General features: G+C 49.7%; 1 protein-coding gene across 2 annotated transcripts in view; it reads right to left on the bottom strand.

Annotated features, from left to right (window-relative positions):
- Positions 1 to 21,090, bottom strand: part of CUL9 (cullin 9) — a 38,255-nt gene that overhangs the window by 6,932 nt on the left and 10,233 nt on the right. For both annotated transcript variants that reach the window (XM_089918699.1, XM_089918698.1), the window contains exons 9-30: positions 19,476 to 19,672; positions 18,875 to 19,092; positions 17,793 to 18,042; positions 17,598 to 17,703; positions 16,839 to 17,066; positions 16,491 to 16,581; positions 16,196 to 16,367; positions 14,668 to 14,773; positions 14,278 to 14,373; positions 13,911 to 14,086; positions 13,532 to 13,665; positions 12,971 to 13,150; positions 12,679 to 12,788; positions 12,417 to 12,599; positions 12,131 to 12,291; positions 11,637 to 11,865; positions 11,359 to 11,548; positions 2,784 to 2,929; positions 2,504 to 2,633; positions 2,154 to 2,353; positions 1,448 to 1,698; positions 135 to 480 (exon numbers count right to left, since the gene is read on the bottom strand). In XM_089918699.1, coding sequence (XP_089774825.1) covers positions 135 to 480; positions 1,448 to 1,698; positions 2,154 to 2,353; positions 2,504 to 2,633; positions 2,784 to 2,929; positions 11,359 to 11,548; positions 11,637 to 11,865; positions 12,131 to 12,291; positions 12,417 to 12,599; positions 12,679 to 12,788; positions 12,971 to 13,150; positions 13,532 to 13,665; positions 13,911 to 14,086; positions 14,278 to 14,373; positions 14,668 to 14,773; positions 16,196 to 16,367; positions 16,491 to 16,581; positions 16,839 to 17,066; positions 17,598 to 17,703; positions 17,793 to 18,042; positions 18,875 to 19,092; positions 19,476 to 19,672 — 3,900 coding nt within the window. The remainder of the gene's footprint in view (positions 1 to 134; positions 481 to 1,447; positions 1,699 to 2,153; positions 2,354 to 2,503; positions 2,634 to 2,783; positions 2,930 to 11,358; positions 11,549 to 11,636; positions 11,866 to 12,130; positions 12,292 to 12,416; positions 12,600 to 12,678; positions 12,789 to 12,970; positions 13,151 to 13,531; positions 13,666 to 13,910; positions 14,087 to 14,277; positions 14,374 to 14,667; positions 14,774 to 16,195; positions 16,368 to 16,490; positions 16,582 to 16,838; positions 17,067 to 17,597; positions 17,704 to 17,792; positions 18,043 to 18,874; positions 19,093 to 19,475; positions 19,673 to 21,090) is intronic.

The following is a 21,090-nucleotide window of genomic DNA, read 5'->3' on the forward strand; positions in this document are numbered from 1 at the left end:
AAGGGAGACTAAGAGACTCGTTCAACATTGCCCAGGATGGGAAATGGCAGTGCTGGGGCTGAAGCCCAGAAGTTCCCAAGGAGTTGTGTTGTCGGGCGAGAGCCGGGGCAGGAGAGCAGCTGGCAGGGCCTTACCTTACAGCAGTAGTGCATGCAGCACAGAGAGGGCAAGTCGTCATCGGGCTCCAGGGGGCTGACACACACAGGGCAGTGGTCCGGGCGTGCAGGGGCAGCCTGGGCCTGGGGGACGCACAGCCCGGCGGCCAGCAGCAGTGGCTCGGGGTTATCGCTGTAGCGCTGCAGCAGCTGTTCGGCGCCCCAATGGGAATGAGCCAGAAGGTGCTGAGCCACGTCTGGCTCTAGGTTCAGCGTCTCCTGCACCTGCCTCACTGTGTGCTCCATCAACCCTTCCACCTCCTGGGGGCTCATGGTGCGGCCCGCAGGCAGCTGTAGGGATGCTAGGGCAGCCACAACTTCCGGGCTTGAGGGGCAGAAGAGTCAGCGGTCAGTCTCGCTGCCCTGCTTATCCAACCTGCTAGCTGAACCCCACCCTGGTCCCCCAGTCCCCGCTTGCACATCTCCATCCACACTTGCTTAACCAGCCTGAGGATAACCATCCAACCGTCAGAGCACAGCCTCCACAGGAGCATTTGTAAGAGGGGGGGCTGGCAGTTGCAATGACTGGGGGCACTACAGGAATCTAGTGGGCAGGGGTCACGATGCTAATTGACCTGCAGTGGATGGGACAACCCTACTGCAGGTCCCGCCCAAAATACTACCAGGGTGTCTGGTGAGAAACAATCTACAGCTTTATGCCTCCAAGTGCGGTCTGTGGACCAGCAGCCTAAGTGTCACTGGGAGCTCAACTGAATTTGAACGTGTGTGCGTGTGAAAGTTGGAGAAAGATTACTCTAGAGAACTTGCTTTCCACACAGTGTGAACAGCAGGCATAAAAATGAGCCGTAACAACTCCTGGTGAACTGGAGTTGATGTAAGAAGCTTTAGGGGTGCCAGCTACTTAGGGGAATCCTACGGCAAATTCCTCTGTAGAACAGACTTCCTGAAAGCTAGAATTTGTATATTTCACTGAGCAATGTGCATGGTTAGGATTCAATACATATCTGCGTAATATTTCAATTTTGCTTAGAATGAAAGACACCCAGAAAGGAGTTTACATGTCTGGGTCCCTTGCCTAAGGGCTGGCTTTAGGAGGCTGAGGAGAGCAAGGCCCCTGCTTGGGAAGGAGGCAAAGAAGGGGATGACAGTGCTGGGAGGGGGAATGAAGACTAGCAATATGGGGGAGATGACAGGGAAAATGGGGTTAGACAAAGAAAGAAATGAAATATTTTTCCACTGGGAGCCTGACTTTGGCACTACGACCCCTCCCATGTCACTGCAGTGCCGTCCGTCCTGCGTGGCAGTAAGGGGACAGAGCTAGGGGTGGCTACCTAGGCTTGGAGGTCTCGGAGGTCTGGCTGCCACATAAGGGGACCTCTGCCTGACCTCGGCAGGGCCCCATGGGCTCTGGGCTGGCATACATCAGGATCTGGGGGCGGTCATCCCGTCGTTCCACGTAGCCCTGGCCCAGGAGGTGCAGGATGCAAGAGAGGACATCGGTGCTGGTACAGGCCACGCCCCCGGCAACAGCACGGCCCAGGCTTCCAGGGGGATTTGGACCCTTCTGCCAGGCCTCCAGCACCTGGACGGGAGGAGAGGAAACAGGCGGGACGCTTTTACCCAGAGAAGCCAGCTTGCCTGGGTTCAATGCCCAGCTCTGCCCTTACTAGCTGTGTGACTATGGATCAGTTCCTAATTCATGCCTCATTTTTCTTATCTGTCAAATGAGAATAATAATAATAATAGTAATAATAATAATAACTCCACCACCACCTATCTCATAGTATTTTTGTGTGGATTAAATGACTTAATCACGTAAACTCTTAGAATACAGCCTGGCACATGGTCAGCACTCATGTCTTGTCTCTACCTTCTGTCTAACTGCCTGTCGGGAATAGAAAACCCAAATGGAAATGTCACCCTACCAGGTCTCGGGCTGAGACAGTTCACCTTCCCTGTGATGACCCCTGCCTCCAACCCCACCCCCAAGCACGACTCCCTCCCTCTCCCACCACCATCATGGTCTCCTCTGCCTACCAGACAAACCAGCTGGTCGATGTGGAGACCCTTCTCTCCGTGGGCTTTGAGAATACGGACAAGAAGACAGCTCAAGAGGTTCCTCTTCTGCTCCAGGGTTTGGCCCTCATCCTTCTCTACATTCAGGTACGTCTGGGGAGGTAGCAGCCACAGGGCCTCCCCGTGGGGCCAGAGCCCAGGCTCACGGAGCTGCAGCACACCTGGAACCCGCTCCCAGTCAGTGCCCGAGGAGGGGAAGGGACAGAGAAGTGGGGGCAGAGGGGACCCCATTCTCATTCCCTACACCACCCCCACCCGGAGAGCCCCGCCCCCTCAGAGCAGAGGCTCAGCCCAGCCCCCCTCAGACCTACCCCCACATGGGAAGTCCTGACCCTCCTGCAGGGTCAAAGGGCCGCTGTCAGCGGTGAGGGGCAGGAGTGCCTGGAGCAGCAGCTTGGGGCTGAGGTCAGAATTCTTCAGCAAAGCCTCTACTGACACCTCCTGGTCAGGAGAAACAGGGCTAGTCAGGAGAAGACAGTCAAGGGAAAGGAAAATAAGAGGGAGGACAGAAGGAAGGAGGGAGACACTTGAGAAGAACAGTGACAGACAAAGAAGAGAAGAAGATAGCGAGAGGCCAAGGAGCTGAGGCACCTCCATCTGATTGAAATTCAGCAGCAGCCACATCTGCACGGTGGACACATGGAGGGTCTGGTCCCCAAACTGCAGCTCAGCCCGGCCCAGCCATGTCCACTGCAGTCGCCGATGTGGTCCCATGTCCAGGACTGGATGGTTCTGACCTGGGAAAGTGTTGAGGGAAAATGTGGAGACAGAGTAGGAGAAACAAGGGGTCAGCCTTGAGGTGAGGGTGCACCATTTACCAAACTTCGCTAGTCTCTGTGGGGAGCAGGGCTCAGCATTCACAGACACAGAGGTGCCTCGTCCAGCATCCAGGGCTCAGCCTCCTCTGTGTCTGCCACAGGGACCTGGGAGCCCACCCTGAGCCTAGCCCTGTGCCAGGCGAGCTCCACAGCAGAAACACCAGAGAGGAGAGCTGGGTTTTGCTCCCAGGGAGCTGACAGTTTTAAAGACCCGCTGGGCTGGGTCTCTTCCTTCTCCTGTGAGCCTGGGCTGTTTGCTCAGACTAGAAAACAAGGATGCTGTCAAAGGGAGAGGGTATCAAAAGGAGCCAGCCTGAGAGGTGCTCTCTGGCCAAAGATGGGACAATGTGAAGATCAAAAAAAAATAACACCTGCGATGAACTGAAACACATGAAATGTTTTAAAAGCCATGAGTTCAAAATGATATATATTTTTTAAAAGACCTCACCAGTCATCTTTGGAGGAAGCTAGAGAACCAACACATTATTTTGAAAACTGGTTAAAAATAAGGGGGAAGAGAAGAGAATCAAGTCTTTCCTGTATAAACGGTACTTCAGGGTAACCAAAAAGCTGATGAGAGGAAGTTTCTCTTTATAGAGGAAGCATTCTGGCTAACACATGGAGAGGGAATGACAAAAGCAGAATGTCACTAGTTCCTAACCCTAATGGCAATGAGAATGAATGAGCGTCTAGCAAACGGCTAATAGGGAAATTATATATAAGGTATAAATTGGACAGACAACAATGAAATCCACTGATCCACTTTAACATCACAGAGAGAGACAGCCTCCAGGAGGAAGTACACGATACTACCTATGAAGTGCCCTTGCCCAAGAAATCAACTCTGAATCTGAATAAGCTCCTACGTCTAAATATTGGTCTTCGGGAAAGCAGACAGAATACGGTGCCTAGAGGACACCGTGTAGACACAACCAGCAAAATTCAGCCAGTGGACAACTACCCAGTTTATTCTACAAACAATTGCAGGGGGAAGAAAACAGAGGCAGGAACCTATACATTAAGGGCGACAGGAGATAGAATTCATCAAATGTAATGCGTGGGCTTTGGTTGGATCCTCAACAGGCCAAAAAAAAAAAAAAAAACCCTAATTTTAAAAGCTCGAGATAATTTGGGAAATATGAATATTGACTGTATATCTGATAATATTAGGAACTGTTACTAATTTCTGTAAGTTTGATAATTGTAGTGTCCTTGCTTTTAAAAAGAGAGTCCTTACCTTAAATTTGAGGGCTAGGGAAAGCGGGTGGGGTACAAATGAAGCAAAATCGGCCATGAATTGATATACGTTGGTATACTGAAGTTTATCTATTCTGTCTACTTTTGTGTATGTCTAAAGTTTCTCATAGGGCTTCCCTGGTGGTGCAGTGGTTAAGAATCCACCTGCCAGGCTTCCCTGGTGGCGCAGTGGTTGAGGGTCCGCCTGCCAATGCAGGGGACGCGGGTTCGTGCCCCGGTCCGGGAGGATCCCACATGCCGCGAAGCGGCTGGGCCCATGGGCCATGGCCGCTGGGCCTGCGCGTCTGGAGCCTGTGCTCCACAACGGGAGGGGCAGCGGCAGTGAGAGGCCCACGTACCACAAAAAAAAAAAAAAAAAAAAAGAATCCACCTGCCAAGGCAGGGGTCACGGGTTCAAGCCCTGGTCTGGGAAGATCCCACATGCCGCGGAACAACTGAGCCCGTGTACCACAACTGCTGAGCTTGCACTCTAGAGCCCGCGAGCCACAACTACTGAGGCCCTCGTGCCTAGAGCCCGTGCTCCACAACAAGAGAAGCCACCAGAATGAGAAGCCCACGTACCACCACGAAGAGTAGCCCCCTCTCGCCGCAACTAGAGAAAGTCCATGTGCAGCAACGAAGACCCAATGCAGCCAAAAAGAAATTAATTAAATAAAATTTCTCATAATAAAATGATTTTTTAAATGACGGTAAAAATAAGCCATTCTGAAATAAAAACTGATAAAAGTCTTCCAACGATATTCCATCAATTAAGAGACTTCTTCGTAAACAAAGCGACAAAGGATTAATCTCCAAAATATACAAAAAATGAGCAGAATGATGCTTTGTGACCACCTAGAAGGGTGCGATAGGGAGGGTGGGAGGCGGACGTAAGAGGGAGGGGATATGGGGATATGTGTATATGTACGGCTGATTCACTTTGTTATATGGCAGAAGCTAACGCACCATTGTAGAGCAATTATACTCCAATAAAGATGTTGAAAAAAAAATCATTATGCTGTGACAGCCACCATCATCCATTTAAAAAGTACAAGACAAGCTCTTTAACAATCAGACATTTTACATCATTCCTTTTACTCCTTGAAATTATATTTCCATTTCACTTCCCCCACAGAATTTTATCCTGATGTAACACATGGATATTTTTATGCTTGACAGTCTTTTACTGATCAGTCTCATATTTCACAGCAACAAAACATGTATGCAAATTTGTTTAAAATTTGTTTCCTATAACCGTAAATAATAAATAATTATTACATTTTAAAAAATGAGTGGAAGATCTAAATAGACCTTTCTCCAAAGAAGACATACAGATGGCCAAAAAGCACATGAAAAGATGCTCAACATCACTATTACAGAAATGCAAATCAAAACTACAATGAGGTATCACCTCACACCGGTCAGAATGGCCATCATCAAAAAATCTACAAACAGGGCTTCCCTGGTGGCACAGTGTTTTAAGAGTCCACCTACCAATGCAGGGGTCACAGGTTCAAGCCCTGGTTTGGGAAGATCCCACATGCCATGGAGCAACTAAGCCTGTGCACCACAGCTACCGAGCCTGTGCTCTAGAGCCCGCGAGCCACAACTACTGAAGCCTGCGCGCCTAGAGCCCGTGCTCTGCAACAAGAAAAGCCACCGCAATTAGAAGCCTGCAAATCGCAACGAAGAGTAGCCCCCGCCTGCTGCAACTAGAGAAAGGCCACAAGTGGCAATGAAGACCCAACGCAGCCAAAAATAAAATAAAATAAAATAAATAATTTTTTTTAAAATCTACAAACAATAAATGCTGGAGAGGGTGTGGAGAAAAGGGAACCCCTTCTACAGTGTTGGTGGGAATGTAAATTGGTACTGCCACTATGGAGAAGAGCACGGAGGTTCCTTAAAAAGCTAAAAACAGAGCTACCATATGATCCAGCAATCCCACTCCTGGGTATATACCCAGAGAAAACCGTAATTCGAAAAGATACATGCACCCCAGTGTTCACTGCAGCACTATTTACAATAGCCAGGACATGGAAGCCACCTAAATGTCCATCAACAGAGGAATGGCTAAAGATGTGGTACATATATACAATGGAATATTACTCAGTCATAAACAAGAACGAAATAATGCCATTTGCAGCAACATGAATAGACCTAGAGATTGTCATACTGAGTGAAGTAAGTCAGACAGAGAAGGGCAAATACCGTATAATATCACTTACACGCGGAATCTAAAAAACTGGTACAAATGAACTTACTTACAAAACAGAAATAAGAGTCACAGATGTAGAAAACAAACTTATGGTTACCAGGAGGGAAGGGGGGTAGGGATAAATTGGGTGATTGGGATTGACATTTACATACTCCTTATATATAAAATAGATAACTAACAAGGACCTACTATACAGCACAGAGAACTCTACTCAATACTCTGTTACGACCTATATGGGAAAAGAGTCTAAAAAAGAGTGGATATATGCGTATGTATAACTGATTCTGTACAGCAAAAAGTAACATGACACTGTAAATCAACTATACTCCAATAAAAATTAAAAAAAAAAAACAACTTGGGCTTCCCTGGTGGCGCAGTGGTTGAGAGTCCGCCTGCCGATGCAGGGGACACGGGTTCATGCCCCGGTCCGGGAAGATCCCACATGCCGCGGAGCGGCTGGGCCCGTGAGCCATGGCCGCTGAGCCTGCACATCCGGAGCCTGTGCTCTGCAACGGGAGAGGCCACAACAGTGAGAGGCCCGCGTACCACAAAAAAAAAAACACAAAAAAAAAACAACTTCTAAAGGATGTACTTTAGGAATAAAATTGAACTCAGAAAGAAGGATCAAGATGCAAAAGGAGGGACTTCCCTGGTGGTCCAGTGGTAAAGAACCTGCTTTCCAACACAGGGGACATGGGTTCAATCCCTGGTTGGGGAACTAAGATCCCACACGCCGCAAGGCAACTAAGCCAGTGCGCCACAACTACTGAGCTTGCACGCCTCAATGAGAAAGTCCACGCACCACAACTACAGAGCCCATGTGCCACAACTACGGAGCCCTCACGCCGCAACTACAGAAAAGCCCGTGCACTGCAACGAAGAGCCTGCATGCCACAACAAAAAAATCCTGCATGCCGCAACTAAGACCTGACGTAGCCAAAAAAATAAGTATTTTTCAAAAATGCAAGAGGAATGGTGACTAAAGCAATTGTTAAGATGGCAAATCCAAACTGAATAAAACAATAATAATGATGACTAGCTGGAAGGTAAAAAAAGATACAAGATGCGAGTCACAGCTGGAATTAAGATTTCTATGGTCCTTTTATTGTTCAGGAAGATGCAAAGTGATAGTAACAAGTTAAGTTTACATTAAAAATAGAAGGGCAATCAACTATAGAAATAGAATGCATAACTTCCAAAACTGATAGAGACAAAAAAAGGAATTTTTAAAATCCAAAATAATAAAATGCATAAAACCTCAGGGCAGAATCACATCAATAAAGGTGTTCCTTTTTTTTTTGCTTTACTTGTACATTTTATATACTCTTTTGTGTATATAAAATAACTAAAATTTAAAATTAATAAGAAGGGTGAACTAAGAGGTTAAAAATAAAAGCCAAATACATCATTACTCATAATAATTATAAATAGGCAAAAATTGACAATTCAAAAAGAGATTATTAGGTTGATTAAAAAAACAAATTCTAGGTATTTATAAGGCACATTCCTAAAATATAAGAGTATGGTAAAGTTAAAAGTTAAATGAGGGAATTCCCTGGCAGTCCAGTTAGGACTCCATGCTCTCAGTGCGGGGGTCCGGGCTCAATCCCTGGTTAGGGAACTAAGATCTGCAAGCCACAGAGGCAGCCAAAAAAAAAAGTAAAATGCTACTGGGGGAAATTCTGATGAGAGTAGAATATTGGCATGTTTTAAAGTATACTGCCAACAGATTGCTTATTTTTTTTTAACCTTTTTATTTTATATTGGAGTAGAGCCGATTAACAATGTTGTGAATAGTTTCAGGTGCACAGCAAAGGGATTCAGCCATACATACACATGTATCCATTCTCCGCCAAACTCCTCTCCCATCCAGGCTGCCACATAACATTGAGTTCCCTGTGCTATACAGCAGGACCTTCAGGTTGCTTATTAATAGTAGGAAGGGAAAAAATATTAACTATACAGTGGAGAAATCAAACAACCTCTTGACCAGGTTGTCAAAATTAACATCACAAACAAGGGGCAGACGGTAATCCTGTGCTCCTAGATGTAATACCCTAAGAAGTATGTAATATCAGTTAGTACTCTGGCCAGGAATACATAACTTGAATCTAATCATGAGGAAATATACCAACTTAAGACAGGAACTACTTAGAAAATTTTAAAGGACTATATTCTCCCAAACTGTCAACATCACAAAAGACAAAGAACGGCCAAGGAATTGTTCCAGACTAAAGGAGACTAGAGACATGACAACTAAACATAATGGGTGATCCTAGACTGGACCCTCTCCTGGACTGGAAAAAAAAAAAAAAAAAGATCTTGGAGTAATTGACAAAATTGGAATATGGAAAGTAGATTAAAAGTATTATATGAATGTTAAATATTTGAAAGTAATAAATGTACTGCGGTTTTATAAGAGAATATTTTATTCTGAGGAAATGTGTATTATTTAGGGGCAAAGAGCCAGCATATATGCAGCAGTTCATGAGAAAAAGTATACACACACACATACCACATATACATACATATACACATTTATAGATATGTATATGTACACAAAGAGCAAATAATAAAAGCAAATGAGTGAAAAGTTAACAAAAAGTAAACTTGGATAAAGAATATATGAGTGCTCTTTGTATTATTCTTACAATTTTTCTGTAAATTTGAATTTCCAAATAAAAAAATTTTCAAGTAAAGGAACTGAATTTTATACTTAAAGTGGTTAAAATGGCAAACTTTGCTATTCATATTTTACCACAATAAAAGAGACCTAAAAGAATGATGAATTCAAAAAAAAAAAGTAAAAGGATAGAAAAAGATATACTAGAAAGATACTAATCAAAGAAAGCTGGTATAGGGACTTCCCTGGCGGTCCAGGTGTTAAGACTCCATGTTTCCACTGCAGGGGGCATGGGTTCCATCCCTGGTCGGTGAACTAAGAGCCTGCATGCCGTGTGGCGTGCCCAAAAAAATTAAAAAGAAAAAGAAAGCTGGTATACTATTAATACCAGATAAAAATAGATCTTAAGAGAAAAAACTTTACTAGAAAGAAAGATGGTCATTTCACAATAATGAGGCTTAATTGACCATGAAGATTCTAAACCTGCACAGTCCATTACGGTAGCCACTAGCCATATGTGGCTCTTTAACTTTAAACTGGTTAAAGTACATAAAATTAAATATCGAGCTCCTCAGTCACACTAGTCCCATTTCAAGTGCTCAACGGACACAAACGGCTGTCATACTGAACAGCACAGAAAAGAACTTTTCCATCATTGCAGAAAGCTCTATTGGACAGCACTGTTAAATGATTTTAAGCTTGTATCTGATAATACAGTCAAAAAATACATAAAGCAAGACTGACATGATTAGAAGTTTAAAAATTCACTATTATAATGGTAGATTTTAGCATACTTCTCTAAGTAACAGAGCAAACAGACAAAAATGAGTAAGGTTACAGATGTGAACAACATAAAGTCAATTTAATGGAATATACAGAAATCTATATCCAACAGTTGAAGAATACACATTCTTCTTAATCACACATAGAACACTTATAAAATCTGACCATCTACTAGGCCGTAAAGGAAGTCTCAATAAATTGCAGATTCAGAATCATAGAAATCGTGTTCTTTGGCCACAAGGAAATGAAGGTTAAAATCTAAACCAGAAAGATAACTAAGCAAAATAAAAGTTTGGAAACTTAAAAATATACTTCTGGGACTTCCCTGGTGGTCCAGTGGTTGAGAATCCACCTTCCAATGCAGGGGACGCAGGTTCGATCCCTGGTCGGGGAACTAAGATCCCACATGCCACGGGGCAACTAAGCCCACGCACCACAACTAAAGAGCCCACGTGCCGCAACTACGGAGTCCACACACTCTGGAGCCTGCGTGCCACAACTAGAGATGCCGCACGCTGCAACTACTGAGCCCGTGCGCCACAACTAAAGCCCACGTGCCTCAAGGAAAGATCCCGCATGCCGCAACTAAGACCCAACACAGCCAAATAAATAAATAAATATTTTAAAATATACTTCAAAGAAACTAATAAATCAAAGAAATAAAAATGGAAATTAGAAAATTCTTAGAACTAAACAATAATAAAGTACTACATGATAAAAACCTATGCAACATCCCAAATGTCCATCATTCATGCAGTGGAATATGACTAAGCAATGCAAAAGAACAACATAATGACATAACTGACAACCTGAATAACTCCCACAGACGTTATGTTGACTGAAAGATATCAGACACAGCAGAATACATACTCTATGATTCCACTTACCTGATGCTTAAAGGCAAAAATCTATGATGATAAAGGGAAAAAGAATAATTTCTCTTGGAAGAAGATGCTGACTAGAAAGGGGACATGAAGGAGGAAGCCTTTTGGGGTGCTGGAAATGTTCTGTATCTTGAGCTTGGGAGTGGTTATGGGAGGGCATATGGACATTAAATTCATTAAGCTATAATTAAGATTTGTGCACTTCACTGAATATTAATTATACGTCAGAAAAAAAACTCTAAAAGAAAATAAAACCAAAAAACTTACTGAATGCAGCTAAAGTAATGTTGAGAGGGAAATGAATAGCCTTAAATAGTTTCATTTGAAAATCAGAAGTCTGAAAGGACTAAAAATTAAGCAAGCATGCAACTTGAAGCTAAAAAAGGAAAAATAGAACAAATTCATACAAAGGTGAAGAAAAGAAGAGAGAAATTAATGAAGATCTAATCCACACTTTTCCACCCTTCCTTAGGAGATGGTTCTCTCTAGAGGCTATTTTTCTTCATATCTACACATTCCTGTCCAAAGATCCTCTCCTCTTCCTCTCTGAGATGCCACCCCAAATCTCACCCCAGTCTCCAAATGCCTGCCCCTATCTCCTCACTCTGGTTGTAGAAATTGGAGAAGCGGTCAAGGGCATCACAGAATTCTGTGGGAAGGCACTTTCTGGGATGGTACAGGTAGCAGAGTGGAGAGACCGGCCAGCAGCGTGGTGACAGGACCAGTACAGAAACTGTTGGACTTGGATCTTCGATAAATAGTTCTTTCTCAGCCTTCTCTTCCTCCTCTTCCTCCTGAGAGACAGAAGGATTTCAAGGGCTCTTGGGCTCCCTTCTTTGGTCTAGTCTTCCCCTGCTCTCCCACTCTTTCCCTTGCTCTCACCTCCTCTTCTTCCAGGCCCTGTTCCTCCTCATCCTCCTGCTCCAAGAGCAGCTTGTCCAGCTGCTGGAGCTGGTACACGTGGAACTGGCGCTGCAGCTCCTCCGAGGTGCTCAGGCTCCGCAACATCTGCTGCGGGAGGCGGTTGGGGAAGCAGGGGCCGATCTGCTCCAGCACGGCCCCCTCCAGCCAGCTCGAGCCCACGCTCAGGAGACGGTCCGCCATGTAGTGCCTGCAGCGCACACAGCCCAGGCCGAACCTCAGTGTGGGGGCTCGGCATGGCCCCCCCACTCCAGAACGTAGGTACTACCTCTGTTGCAGCCCGCCTGGGTCACAGGCCATCCCTCACCTTGTCCTTCCCACCAGTGCCACGGCCATCTCTGCATCTTAATCTCTCCTCCCTACTGCTCCTCCCTCACCTTCCCTCTAAGACTCAAGTCTCCCCCTTCTCTAGACTCTATACCTCCCATGCCCTACTTCTCCAGCCCTGCACTCACTGGTAGAAGTGCTCAAAAGTCGTGGCCAGCTCCAGGCCAGAGAGGACCATGATGGGCTCCAGGTGCCACTGGAGCCGTCCCAGCATTTCCACTCCAGGAGTTCCACCCATCAGGCCACCCTGGATCTGCTGGTCGATGTGCCTGGCGAACTGCTCACTCATCTGGGGGCAACAGGAAGGGCAGCAGCAAACCATGAAGAGGGAGTGGAGTAGAAGGGTGGCAGGTGGAAGGGGGTGAAAAGGCAGAGCAGAAATGGACTGGGAAGCCGGCGGTCCCCAGCACTCACGTGGGCAGCGGTGAGGAAGGATTGCTGTAGCAAGGCGCCCGAGAAGCCGCTGCGCAGGGCCAGCATGAAGGCTGCTCGGGGCCCGAAGAGCTCCGAGCCTGCTCTCTGCAAGCGCCCATAGAGTTTACAGTAGCGGGGCACGAAGTCTGGCGCCCTCCAGGCCGCAGCCAGGAACCTGCTGACCTGAGGAGAAAGGGGAAACTGCATCCAAGGGGCAGCCCAGCAGCCTCGGTCCCGCCAGACCTCAGCTCCCTCTGCCCACCTGCTCCTGCACCACACTCAGCCAGCACTGGGTTATGTTCCTCAGGCTGCTGCTTGGAAGAACTGGTGAAGGCCCAGGGCTCCGGTCCTGACCCTTACTGTTCTTGCTGACTGTGGACACAGAGGTCAAAGGACGGGGTTCATCTCAGTCCCTGGGCGAGTCCCAGCATCCTGGGAACTGACCCCTTGGAAGGCCCATGGCAAAGCAGAAAGGATGAGTAAAACCCAGGAGAGAGGAGTCAGATATCACCGCTGCCCAGATTCTTAGTTCAACTGGCCAGACTGGGACTCACAGGGCCGAGTGGACGGTTCAGGAGAAGGCCCAGGAGGAGGCTCCACGTGCACCAGCAAGTGGCAAAGGCGACGGACTCGAGAGGCAAAGGCTGCTGCTCGACTCAGGGGGTTCCGAGAGCTCTCTCTTTGCTCTAAGTACTGATCCAGCAGCCACCCCAGGGAGCTCACACCTTCCACATCTAAAAGAAGATGGGTCAGGAACAGGTCTCCATGGGTGATGGGGAAGGGAGAGCCCAGGAGAAGGACAGAGAAGGAGTGACTGTACAAAAAGGATTTGGGGGCAGCAGGGCCTTCGTCCTCCCCTCACCAAGGTTTGCTTCAGCTGGAGTCTGGGGACATGGGAACAGGTTGGGGGTGGGGGTGGGGGTGGGGGTGGGGGTGAGAATTCAAATACCAGAGTTTCAGGGAGCAGTCCCTGGGGCAGGAAGGAGAGGAACACTGAGGTGACAAGCCTTCAGGGATAAAGACAGGAACCAAAAGAACCAAGAGCATTAACTCAGGTCAGCCCTGGGAATAATTACAAGGAGCGGGTTAGTTGGGGCAGGGGTGGGGACGGTTACCCGGGGAGGTGATGTTCTGCACCAGGGGGCTGACCAGGGCCTCCCAGCAGGTCTTGCCCAGTGCTTGGGCGGCCTCGTCGTCAGGGAGGAATCGATCGGCAAAATTCTGCTCGTGACGCAAAACCCTGTTCAGTCTGGGAACAAAGAGTGTCTGGTCAAGGATTAAAGACTTCCCTGAGGCCTCCACTCAAGCACGCTCAACTCCCAATCACCCCGAGCTGAGCCAGTCCCTTACCCTGCTCCCCGCCTCAGCACACACTTCTCATCTCTGCTCTGTCCCCGATCCCGGCTGCTGCTTTACCCTTCAGACTCCCCTGAAGCACATCTCCTGCTCCCTTAACCATCCCCTCTCCTCCCTGCCTGCCTCCCGCCCACTCACCTGGGGCAGAGCTGGAGGAGGCGCTTGCGGTCCTCTGCAATGTCCCGGCTCCAGGCTTGCGCCCGAATTGTGTAGAAGAGACATGTACGGCGACACAGCTGCTCTCGGAAGAGTGGCCAGAAAGTGGGCTTGGGGCCCAGGACCTCCACGCCCCGAACCCGGGTGTCGATGCCGCCCTGCAATGTGCACAGGTCTCATACCCTCGGCTCCCTGGAGACATTCCCGCATCTCTGGAACTCAACAGGTTCCTGGGCCATCCACGAGCAGACCAAGGAGGACCCTGGCCTGAATGCTGGAGAATCCAGGCGCTGCGGAGACCCTGTGCTTCCTCCTGGTCCCCAGCCCCCAGCCTTTGCCCTCGCCCCACCTGCTGACAGCGCTTTATGCGGATCTGGATGACAGGCCAGAAGCGGTTCAGGTTCTCCAGGAGGACCACCCGGCTGGCGGACGGCATCACGTTCACCTGGTGGCGCAGGGAAGAAGAGGTAGAGAGAGAGCTGTCACCTGCAGAAGTGGAACGGGAAGGGCTGTTGACAGCAACCGAGTCTGTGACAGTGTGTGCCCTTCACCTCTCCCACCCTGAGCCCATGGATCTACACGCCTCCACAGTCCTAATTCTATTCTCGCTGCTTACGAGGCAGTTGCCTGCCTGGGAGGAAGGGATGTGGGAGCTCCCCACGGACTGGGTCCTTCTGATAAGGCCCCGGGACCAACAGAAGGATGGAGAGTAAGGGGAAGCGGGGCACAGGATCCCCACCGTGTTGAGCTCCGTGCTGATGCAGCTGACACTGTCACCCCCAAACACCACCACCCTGGCCGGCATGTAACTTGAGTCCTCGCTGGCCACCAGAAGAGTCAGCTGCCTGGCAGAGGAAAAAGGAATCAGTCAGAACCAGGACCCTGGTCTTGGTTCAGAACTTCAGCCCACCACTTCCTCTTCAGACTCCTGTCCTCTGCTTAAGCGTCAGTTTTCCCCAGACCCCCGCTCTTACATTTATCCTCTCCCAAAGTGGCTTCATTTAAACCCATAGTTTCAGCTGAAAGTTCACACCCTAATGACTCCAAATCCACATCTCTACCCTAGACCGCTCTCCTGAGCTTTCTCGCCATGCATCCAACAGACATTTCTATGTCGCGCCCACAGGCACCTCCAAGCCTACATGCCCATACAGACCAGTCGTCTGTCTGTAGAAACCTGCTCCTCTTCCTATTTCTCTCTCCTGGGAAAGAAAACTGCCATCCACCTAGTTCTCCAACTAGAACACATGACTTCTCCCTCGCGGCCGCCCTCATCCAGTCAGTGGCAGGCGCTGTAGATGCCACCTCTCAAGCTCCCCCAGTCCACCGCCCCCTCGCCATCTATTCCCGTCCCCTCTGCCTCACTGAACGTTCATCACTCAGTATGCCTTCCAACTCTCTCCCAGCCTGCCACCCGAACTCGCATAGTTGCCAGAGTTCTCTAAATTAAAAAGCCTACTTTTGTCTCTTTCCCTCTTAAAATCCTTCAGTGGCTCCTCAAGTTTCAGAATAAAGCTCAGAGTTGTTAGATCAGAACTCTGTGGTCCGGCTCTGCCTCCGTTTCTGGCTTCCTCTCCTGCCACTTCACTACACATACCCTTCGTTCCAGCCAGACACAATTACTTAAGGTTCCCCCAAATACATCGTTTCTTGCTTCCATTTTGCACATACGTTGTCCCTCGACCTGGAGTATCTGTTGCCCTCTCTTTACTACATCAATTTCTACTGCAAACTTAACCCAGTCAGCCCCTCCTTCCGGCAGCCTCCTCTGAGCTCTCAGCTGGCATCAGGATCCAGTGCACACATCAACCGTAACTTTTTTCTTACTCTATTTCTTACTGATTTTCCAGCCTGGCTCCCAACAAGACTGTAAGTTCCCTGAAGACAGGCCCCTTATCTTACTGTCCGCGCAGCTCCAGACCCTTGCAGGGTGCCTGGCACAGAGTACACAATAAACAAATGCCCATGGGAGGAGTGGATAAGTGAGTCATTGCTCTCCCTCGACCAAAACCACAGGGCAGTGACATGTGACCTGTAGCAGGAGTACGGCACAGGCTTGGGGAGTGAGGGGAGGTCTACGCTTAGCTCAGGGAGATGAGGCCAACGTGTCACTGCACAAAATGGGTTTCAGCGTGTCCCTCAGGCATAGGGGTTCAAGTGTGTATGTGGGCAATCCTCTGAGGATGTGTACTGGGGCATATCAGAATATTCGTGTGCACATTCGCGTGAGGGCACACATGCGCACGTGGACATGGGCATGCTCACACCTAACAAGAACACCACGGTGCATGTGTAGGGTGATGTAGTGGGAGCCGGTGCTGCCGTTGGACTCCCAGTAGGTCTTGGGGTTGCGGTCCGTCAGCTTGCTGGCCCGGTGCGGGTTGGAGGACACCTCCACCTTCTCCCAGCACTTGTCTTCCTTCACCTCCACGCTGGAGCCTGCGGGCAGGCGGGAAGCCTGGTTAGTTGAGAGAGAAGAAAGGAAGGGGACTAGGGAGCACGAAAGGAAGGGGGGAACAGATGCTGGGGTGGCAGCAGGAGAAAGTAGATGGGGGCACGAACCCTGGCAGAGATGCCTAAGGAACACGTCAAAGAAGGGGATGTTGATGGGGCGGTGCGTTCGTCTGTGGTCTTCGATCTGGCCCAGCACCATCTGCAGCCCGGACATCAGAGAGAAGGGGTGCGGGGAGGGGGCAGGAACATGGAAACACATGTGGAGAAAGAATCAAGGGGCAACAGACACTCAATCCCTTTCTTCCCAAAGTTTGGCAGAACAGAACCATGCGGGGTAAAGGTTGGGGAACAAGTGCCCTAGATTTGCTACTACTTATGCCAAACAGGGACATGCACTGAACCACGTTCCCCTGCTTCTGGCTTACTTCTCAGCTCCGGACCCACACACCTCCTCACCTGAATGCAGCCAGCCAGGATGCTGGAGGTGAGGTTACTATAGAGCTGGGCGTGTTTCTCACATTCTGTCACCAGGTCCCGCAGCTCACAGGCCAGCAGCAGCTGAGCCGGGTGTTTGTCCAGGACTTTGGCCAGGGCCTCTTTGGCTCCCAGGCAGCAGAGCACCACGGCATAGTCTTTGTGCATGGAGGCCAGGCGATACAGGAAGCACAGCAGCTCCTGAACAATCTGGCCCAGAGCCACAGAGATTAACGTAGGGAAACAAAGGGCAGGCTGTACAGGCTGAGGGGTGGGTTTAGAAATGGGGATGTGGTGGCTGAGATTTTGGAGAACTTGAAAGCAGAGTACCAAAGCCAGGCTGGCACAGAACACTGGGGTGCCAGGACTCCAGAGTGAGGTGGCAGGGGCAGAGCTCAGGCGCAGCTCCCCAGGCTTCTTCCTGCCAGGACCAAGCTATCTCAGGAGCCAACCTCGGTGTCTGAGCCTTGTTCCACAAGGCACAAACCCCAAAGGCGGACCGCAAGGACTGCGTGGACTGGTGAACGTGGGCTTCTCCTAAACCCAGAATCTTAAAATTCAGGTGCAGCCAGAAGGCCTCAGTTCTGGAGACGCTCAGATGACGCTGGTCTCCTTCCTACACACCCCTCCCAGTTTCCAGACTCATCCAGGAAGGCTGTGCTGTGCCCTCCAGAACCTCACTAGGTAGCTGGTGTCCAGAAGCTGCCTTTCCCTCCCCCACCCTTGCCAGGGCTCTGGTACCTCAAAGTCACTGCTAGGGCCACTCAGACAGTTGAGGCAGGGCTCCAAGACCTCATGCCAGGGAAGGACCATGGCCTCCGGGTGATCCAGCAGCCGGGTCACGACCCTGGCAAGGGATGGAAACAAGTGAAGTCCCTGCAGTCTGCCAGCTGCCCTTGCCCCCGACGCACAGGCGCCCCCGAGCTGGCCTCTCACCTCAGCGCCGTCAGCAGCAGAGTTTTGTTGGGCCCGGGGGCGTCCAGAGTCCGCAGAAACAGGAGGAAGGGCTGGCTCTCCTGCTGGAGGCGCTTGAGGAGAGGTCTCACGGCACCCCCTGGGCTGCCCTCTCGGCACAGCACACGCTCCAAGTCCAGGAGGAGCTCTGCAGACGGGCCCCCCACCAGGGACCGGATCAGCAGCTCAGGGGACCCATCCTGGCCCTGGGCGCCAGGCGTTTCCAGTGCTGCTGCTCAGACACACAGGGGGCAAAAATGGGTAGGAAGGAGAGTCATACAAATTGGTCAAACTGAGAAACTGGCAGGTGCAGAAAATAACCGCCGCCCCCCACTTTTCCTCCCGTTGTGAGGATGTCTGAAGTTTCTACTCAACTGTGGGGGATTTTCTTTTCTGGCACCAAATATATACCTAACTACATCTGTAAAAAAAATTAGTATGGCAAAAACTGTCCAGTTAAAGAGCACAGTTTTAATCTCATACAGTCACACAACTACCTTTTATTATTAACTATCACTTTATTATTACACAAGTTAATAACTATTAGCTACTACAGTCACATCCCTATACTACCTAGCATGGTGGCTTCAGATGTACAGACTAAAAGACACACAGTGCTTATTCTGATTTGCCCCCATACTTCCAGGTTTCACTTGTTTGTTAAATACAAAAGGTTCCTTCCCTATGGCATCAGTACTTCACATTCTAGTCACCAACTTTCTGTACCATAAGCTACAATTCCTCTACAGAAGGCCCCTCTAGAAGTCATTTCAACCAACCTTCCAGTGTCCAATAAGAGCGGACCAAACCCAGCCCAGAGAGATGGAACCCTTTTATGTTTAAAGCCATTTAGAGAAGGCAATTTCCTTGTACCTATTCTACAGTCCCCCTCTCCTCTTGGTCAGGAAGTTCTACTTGAGACCTAACTTGAGCACCAAAACCCTCACTCATTTCCTGAAGGTTCATCGTGTCTTTCCAGCACGGTACTAGGATGTAAACCTGAGCCCTCCTGGCCGCGGGCGGGGACCGATTCCTCAGCACAACCACTGCCTCCCCGATGGTACCTGCACGCTCGGGACTGCCCGGTGGCTCCGAGTAGCGATTGAGAAGCATCATGAGGATGGTGCGTGTGGTGGGCATGGCTTCTGTCCCCGGTGCTATCCCTGAGTGTCTAAACAAGGTGTCTCTCAGCTCTCTGGTTATGATCTGGTCTCCCAGAGTGTGGTGGTTACACAAAAGCAGGTTGAGGAGGAGCAGGCCGTTTCTCACCGCGGAGGAGCACCTGGGAGGAGGGAGGTGACCCAGAAAGAAGTTGAAAGAGAGTGAATGCAATGGAAGCAGGAAGCCAGCCTCCTGGAGGGAGGAGCCCTGCAGCTGGGGAAGGAGGGGCTCCGGGGGTCCCCCTGAGGCCAGACATCTGGCCTCTTGACCTCAGATCGCTCCTCCCAACTCCAGGAAGGAAGATCAGGTGTCTCTGATCTCTCTGGAATCTCTCTACCCTCAACCACTGGCCTCTCTTCTAACAACAGCCAGAGAGGGCCACCACATTTCATCCAGAGGCAACGACGTGAGGGGAATTTCTGTGGAATGCATGAGACCTGGGCAGGGGAGCAGCAGGGCTTGGGGCTTAGCAGGAGTTTGGAGTTTGGAAGGGGAGGTCCTGACCCCTCCGTGTTCAGCATCAGGATCACGGCAGCAGGGACGGCGAGGAGCAGGCTCTCAGCGCCCGGGCGTGTGGCCGAGTCAATGCTGGCAAAGATCTCCCTGGTCATCTGGGCATCAAACAAAGGGTGGATGGAATCTCGACCGGCAACAAGAGTGGGGATCTCCGAGGAGCTGGCAATGGCCAGCATCTTCAGCGCCTGCGAGGGGATGTGAAGGCAGAGTCAGGAGTGGGCAAAGCCATCATGCAGAGGAGGGGAGAGCCGGGCCATCATTCTAGGCCTCAAACTTTGGGGCAGCTGAGCTGTTTGCAAACAGAAATGAAAGAGGTAGTGATGGGACATCAAAAAGAAAGGAAAGAAAAGAAAGCCAACCAAAAAACCTAAGGCTCCATGGTAATGTGAGCCTGTAACTTCTCTCTGCCAGCACCGAGGCTCGCCGAGTGCTGGGGTGGCCACCCCTCCGCAGCTTCCCCTCAGGACGGAGCCCTTTCACAGCCTCTACTTGCCTTCAAGGCTTTCCTTTAAGCTGTCTTCCATCTCACTTGGCCACTCCTCCCTTTGAAAAACCTCTCTTCCCTTGAGTTCCATAACTTCTTGTCCTCCTGGTCATCCTATCTCTCTGGAGTTTCTCTGCTGCCAGGTCCCAAATACAGAAGTTCCTTGTCCCCCTTCTCCTCGATCCCCGCACCCCCTCCCCATGCAACCTCGGCCATTCCCACAACTGCCGCTAGCACCTGTGTGCCAACACTCCCACCCCTATGTCCCCTGGCCTCCAAAGGCAGTATCCAGCCTGCCTGGACGAGGCTACTTGTGTTGACTCACAGGCAGAGCAACTGGAATTATAGGAAAAAATACTGGTAATATGCCAACTTGTTTGCTGGTACTAAAGAGAATCTTAAATTAGGATGAACACTAAACCATCAGGGTGGAGAATGTCTTGGCTGGTGAAAGGGTTGACTCTTGAGAAGAAACCTTCTAAGGATGAAGTAAATTAGAAATAATTCTCAGGACGATCCCCCTTGTGAGGGCTGGACCCTTCAAGCAAATGCTACCTCATAATGAGGCTTTTTCCTTTTAGCTACCTCCCCCTCCCCCAAGCTGAATTCTGTAGACCTTAAGTTATATACAAAAAGATGCAATTCTGTTATAGGGCAAGAGTTCAAATTTAGAGGCAAATGTCGTATTTTGGTCATGCGGTTTGAAAGGATCAGGGAATTTTTTGAGCAGACACGGCCTCAACTAGGAATGCTTGGCTGCTCTTGGGAGGAGCAGCACCAGGCTGGCCCCATAAAGGACAAGCCTCCCGGCCTCTCCCTGGGAAGCCTGCCCTAAGAGCACCTGTGTTCCAGTCCATGCTGCTGCCGTTACACTGCTGGAATCCATTCTCAGAGCTGCTCTGGACGAGGCCTACCTGTCCCCTGCCCATACCTCCACCTCCCTACCAGCCAGCCCTTCTGTCTGGAGTACTCAGGAAGCCAATTCTTCCTCCCTGAACGAGGGCCTCCTTTCACCATTCTCTGGGCCCGGGGAGGGGGTGGGGGGTGGGGGTGGGGGTGGGGGTGGGGGTGGGGGGCGGGGCAAGGCAATGGCAATGCTGGCTGGGCTTTACCCACATC

The sequence above is a fragment of the Delphinapterus leucas genome, chromosome 10 (assembly GCF_059928025.1).
Source record: "Delphinapterus leucas isolate spDelLeu-1000000601 "Yukka" chromosome 10, BTC_Dleu_Yukka2, whole genome shotgun sequence".
In the NCBI taxonomy this organism is placed as follows: domain Eukaryota; kingdom Metazoa; phylum Chordata; class Mammalia; order Artiodactyla; family Monodontidae; genus Delphinapterus; species Delphinapterus leucas.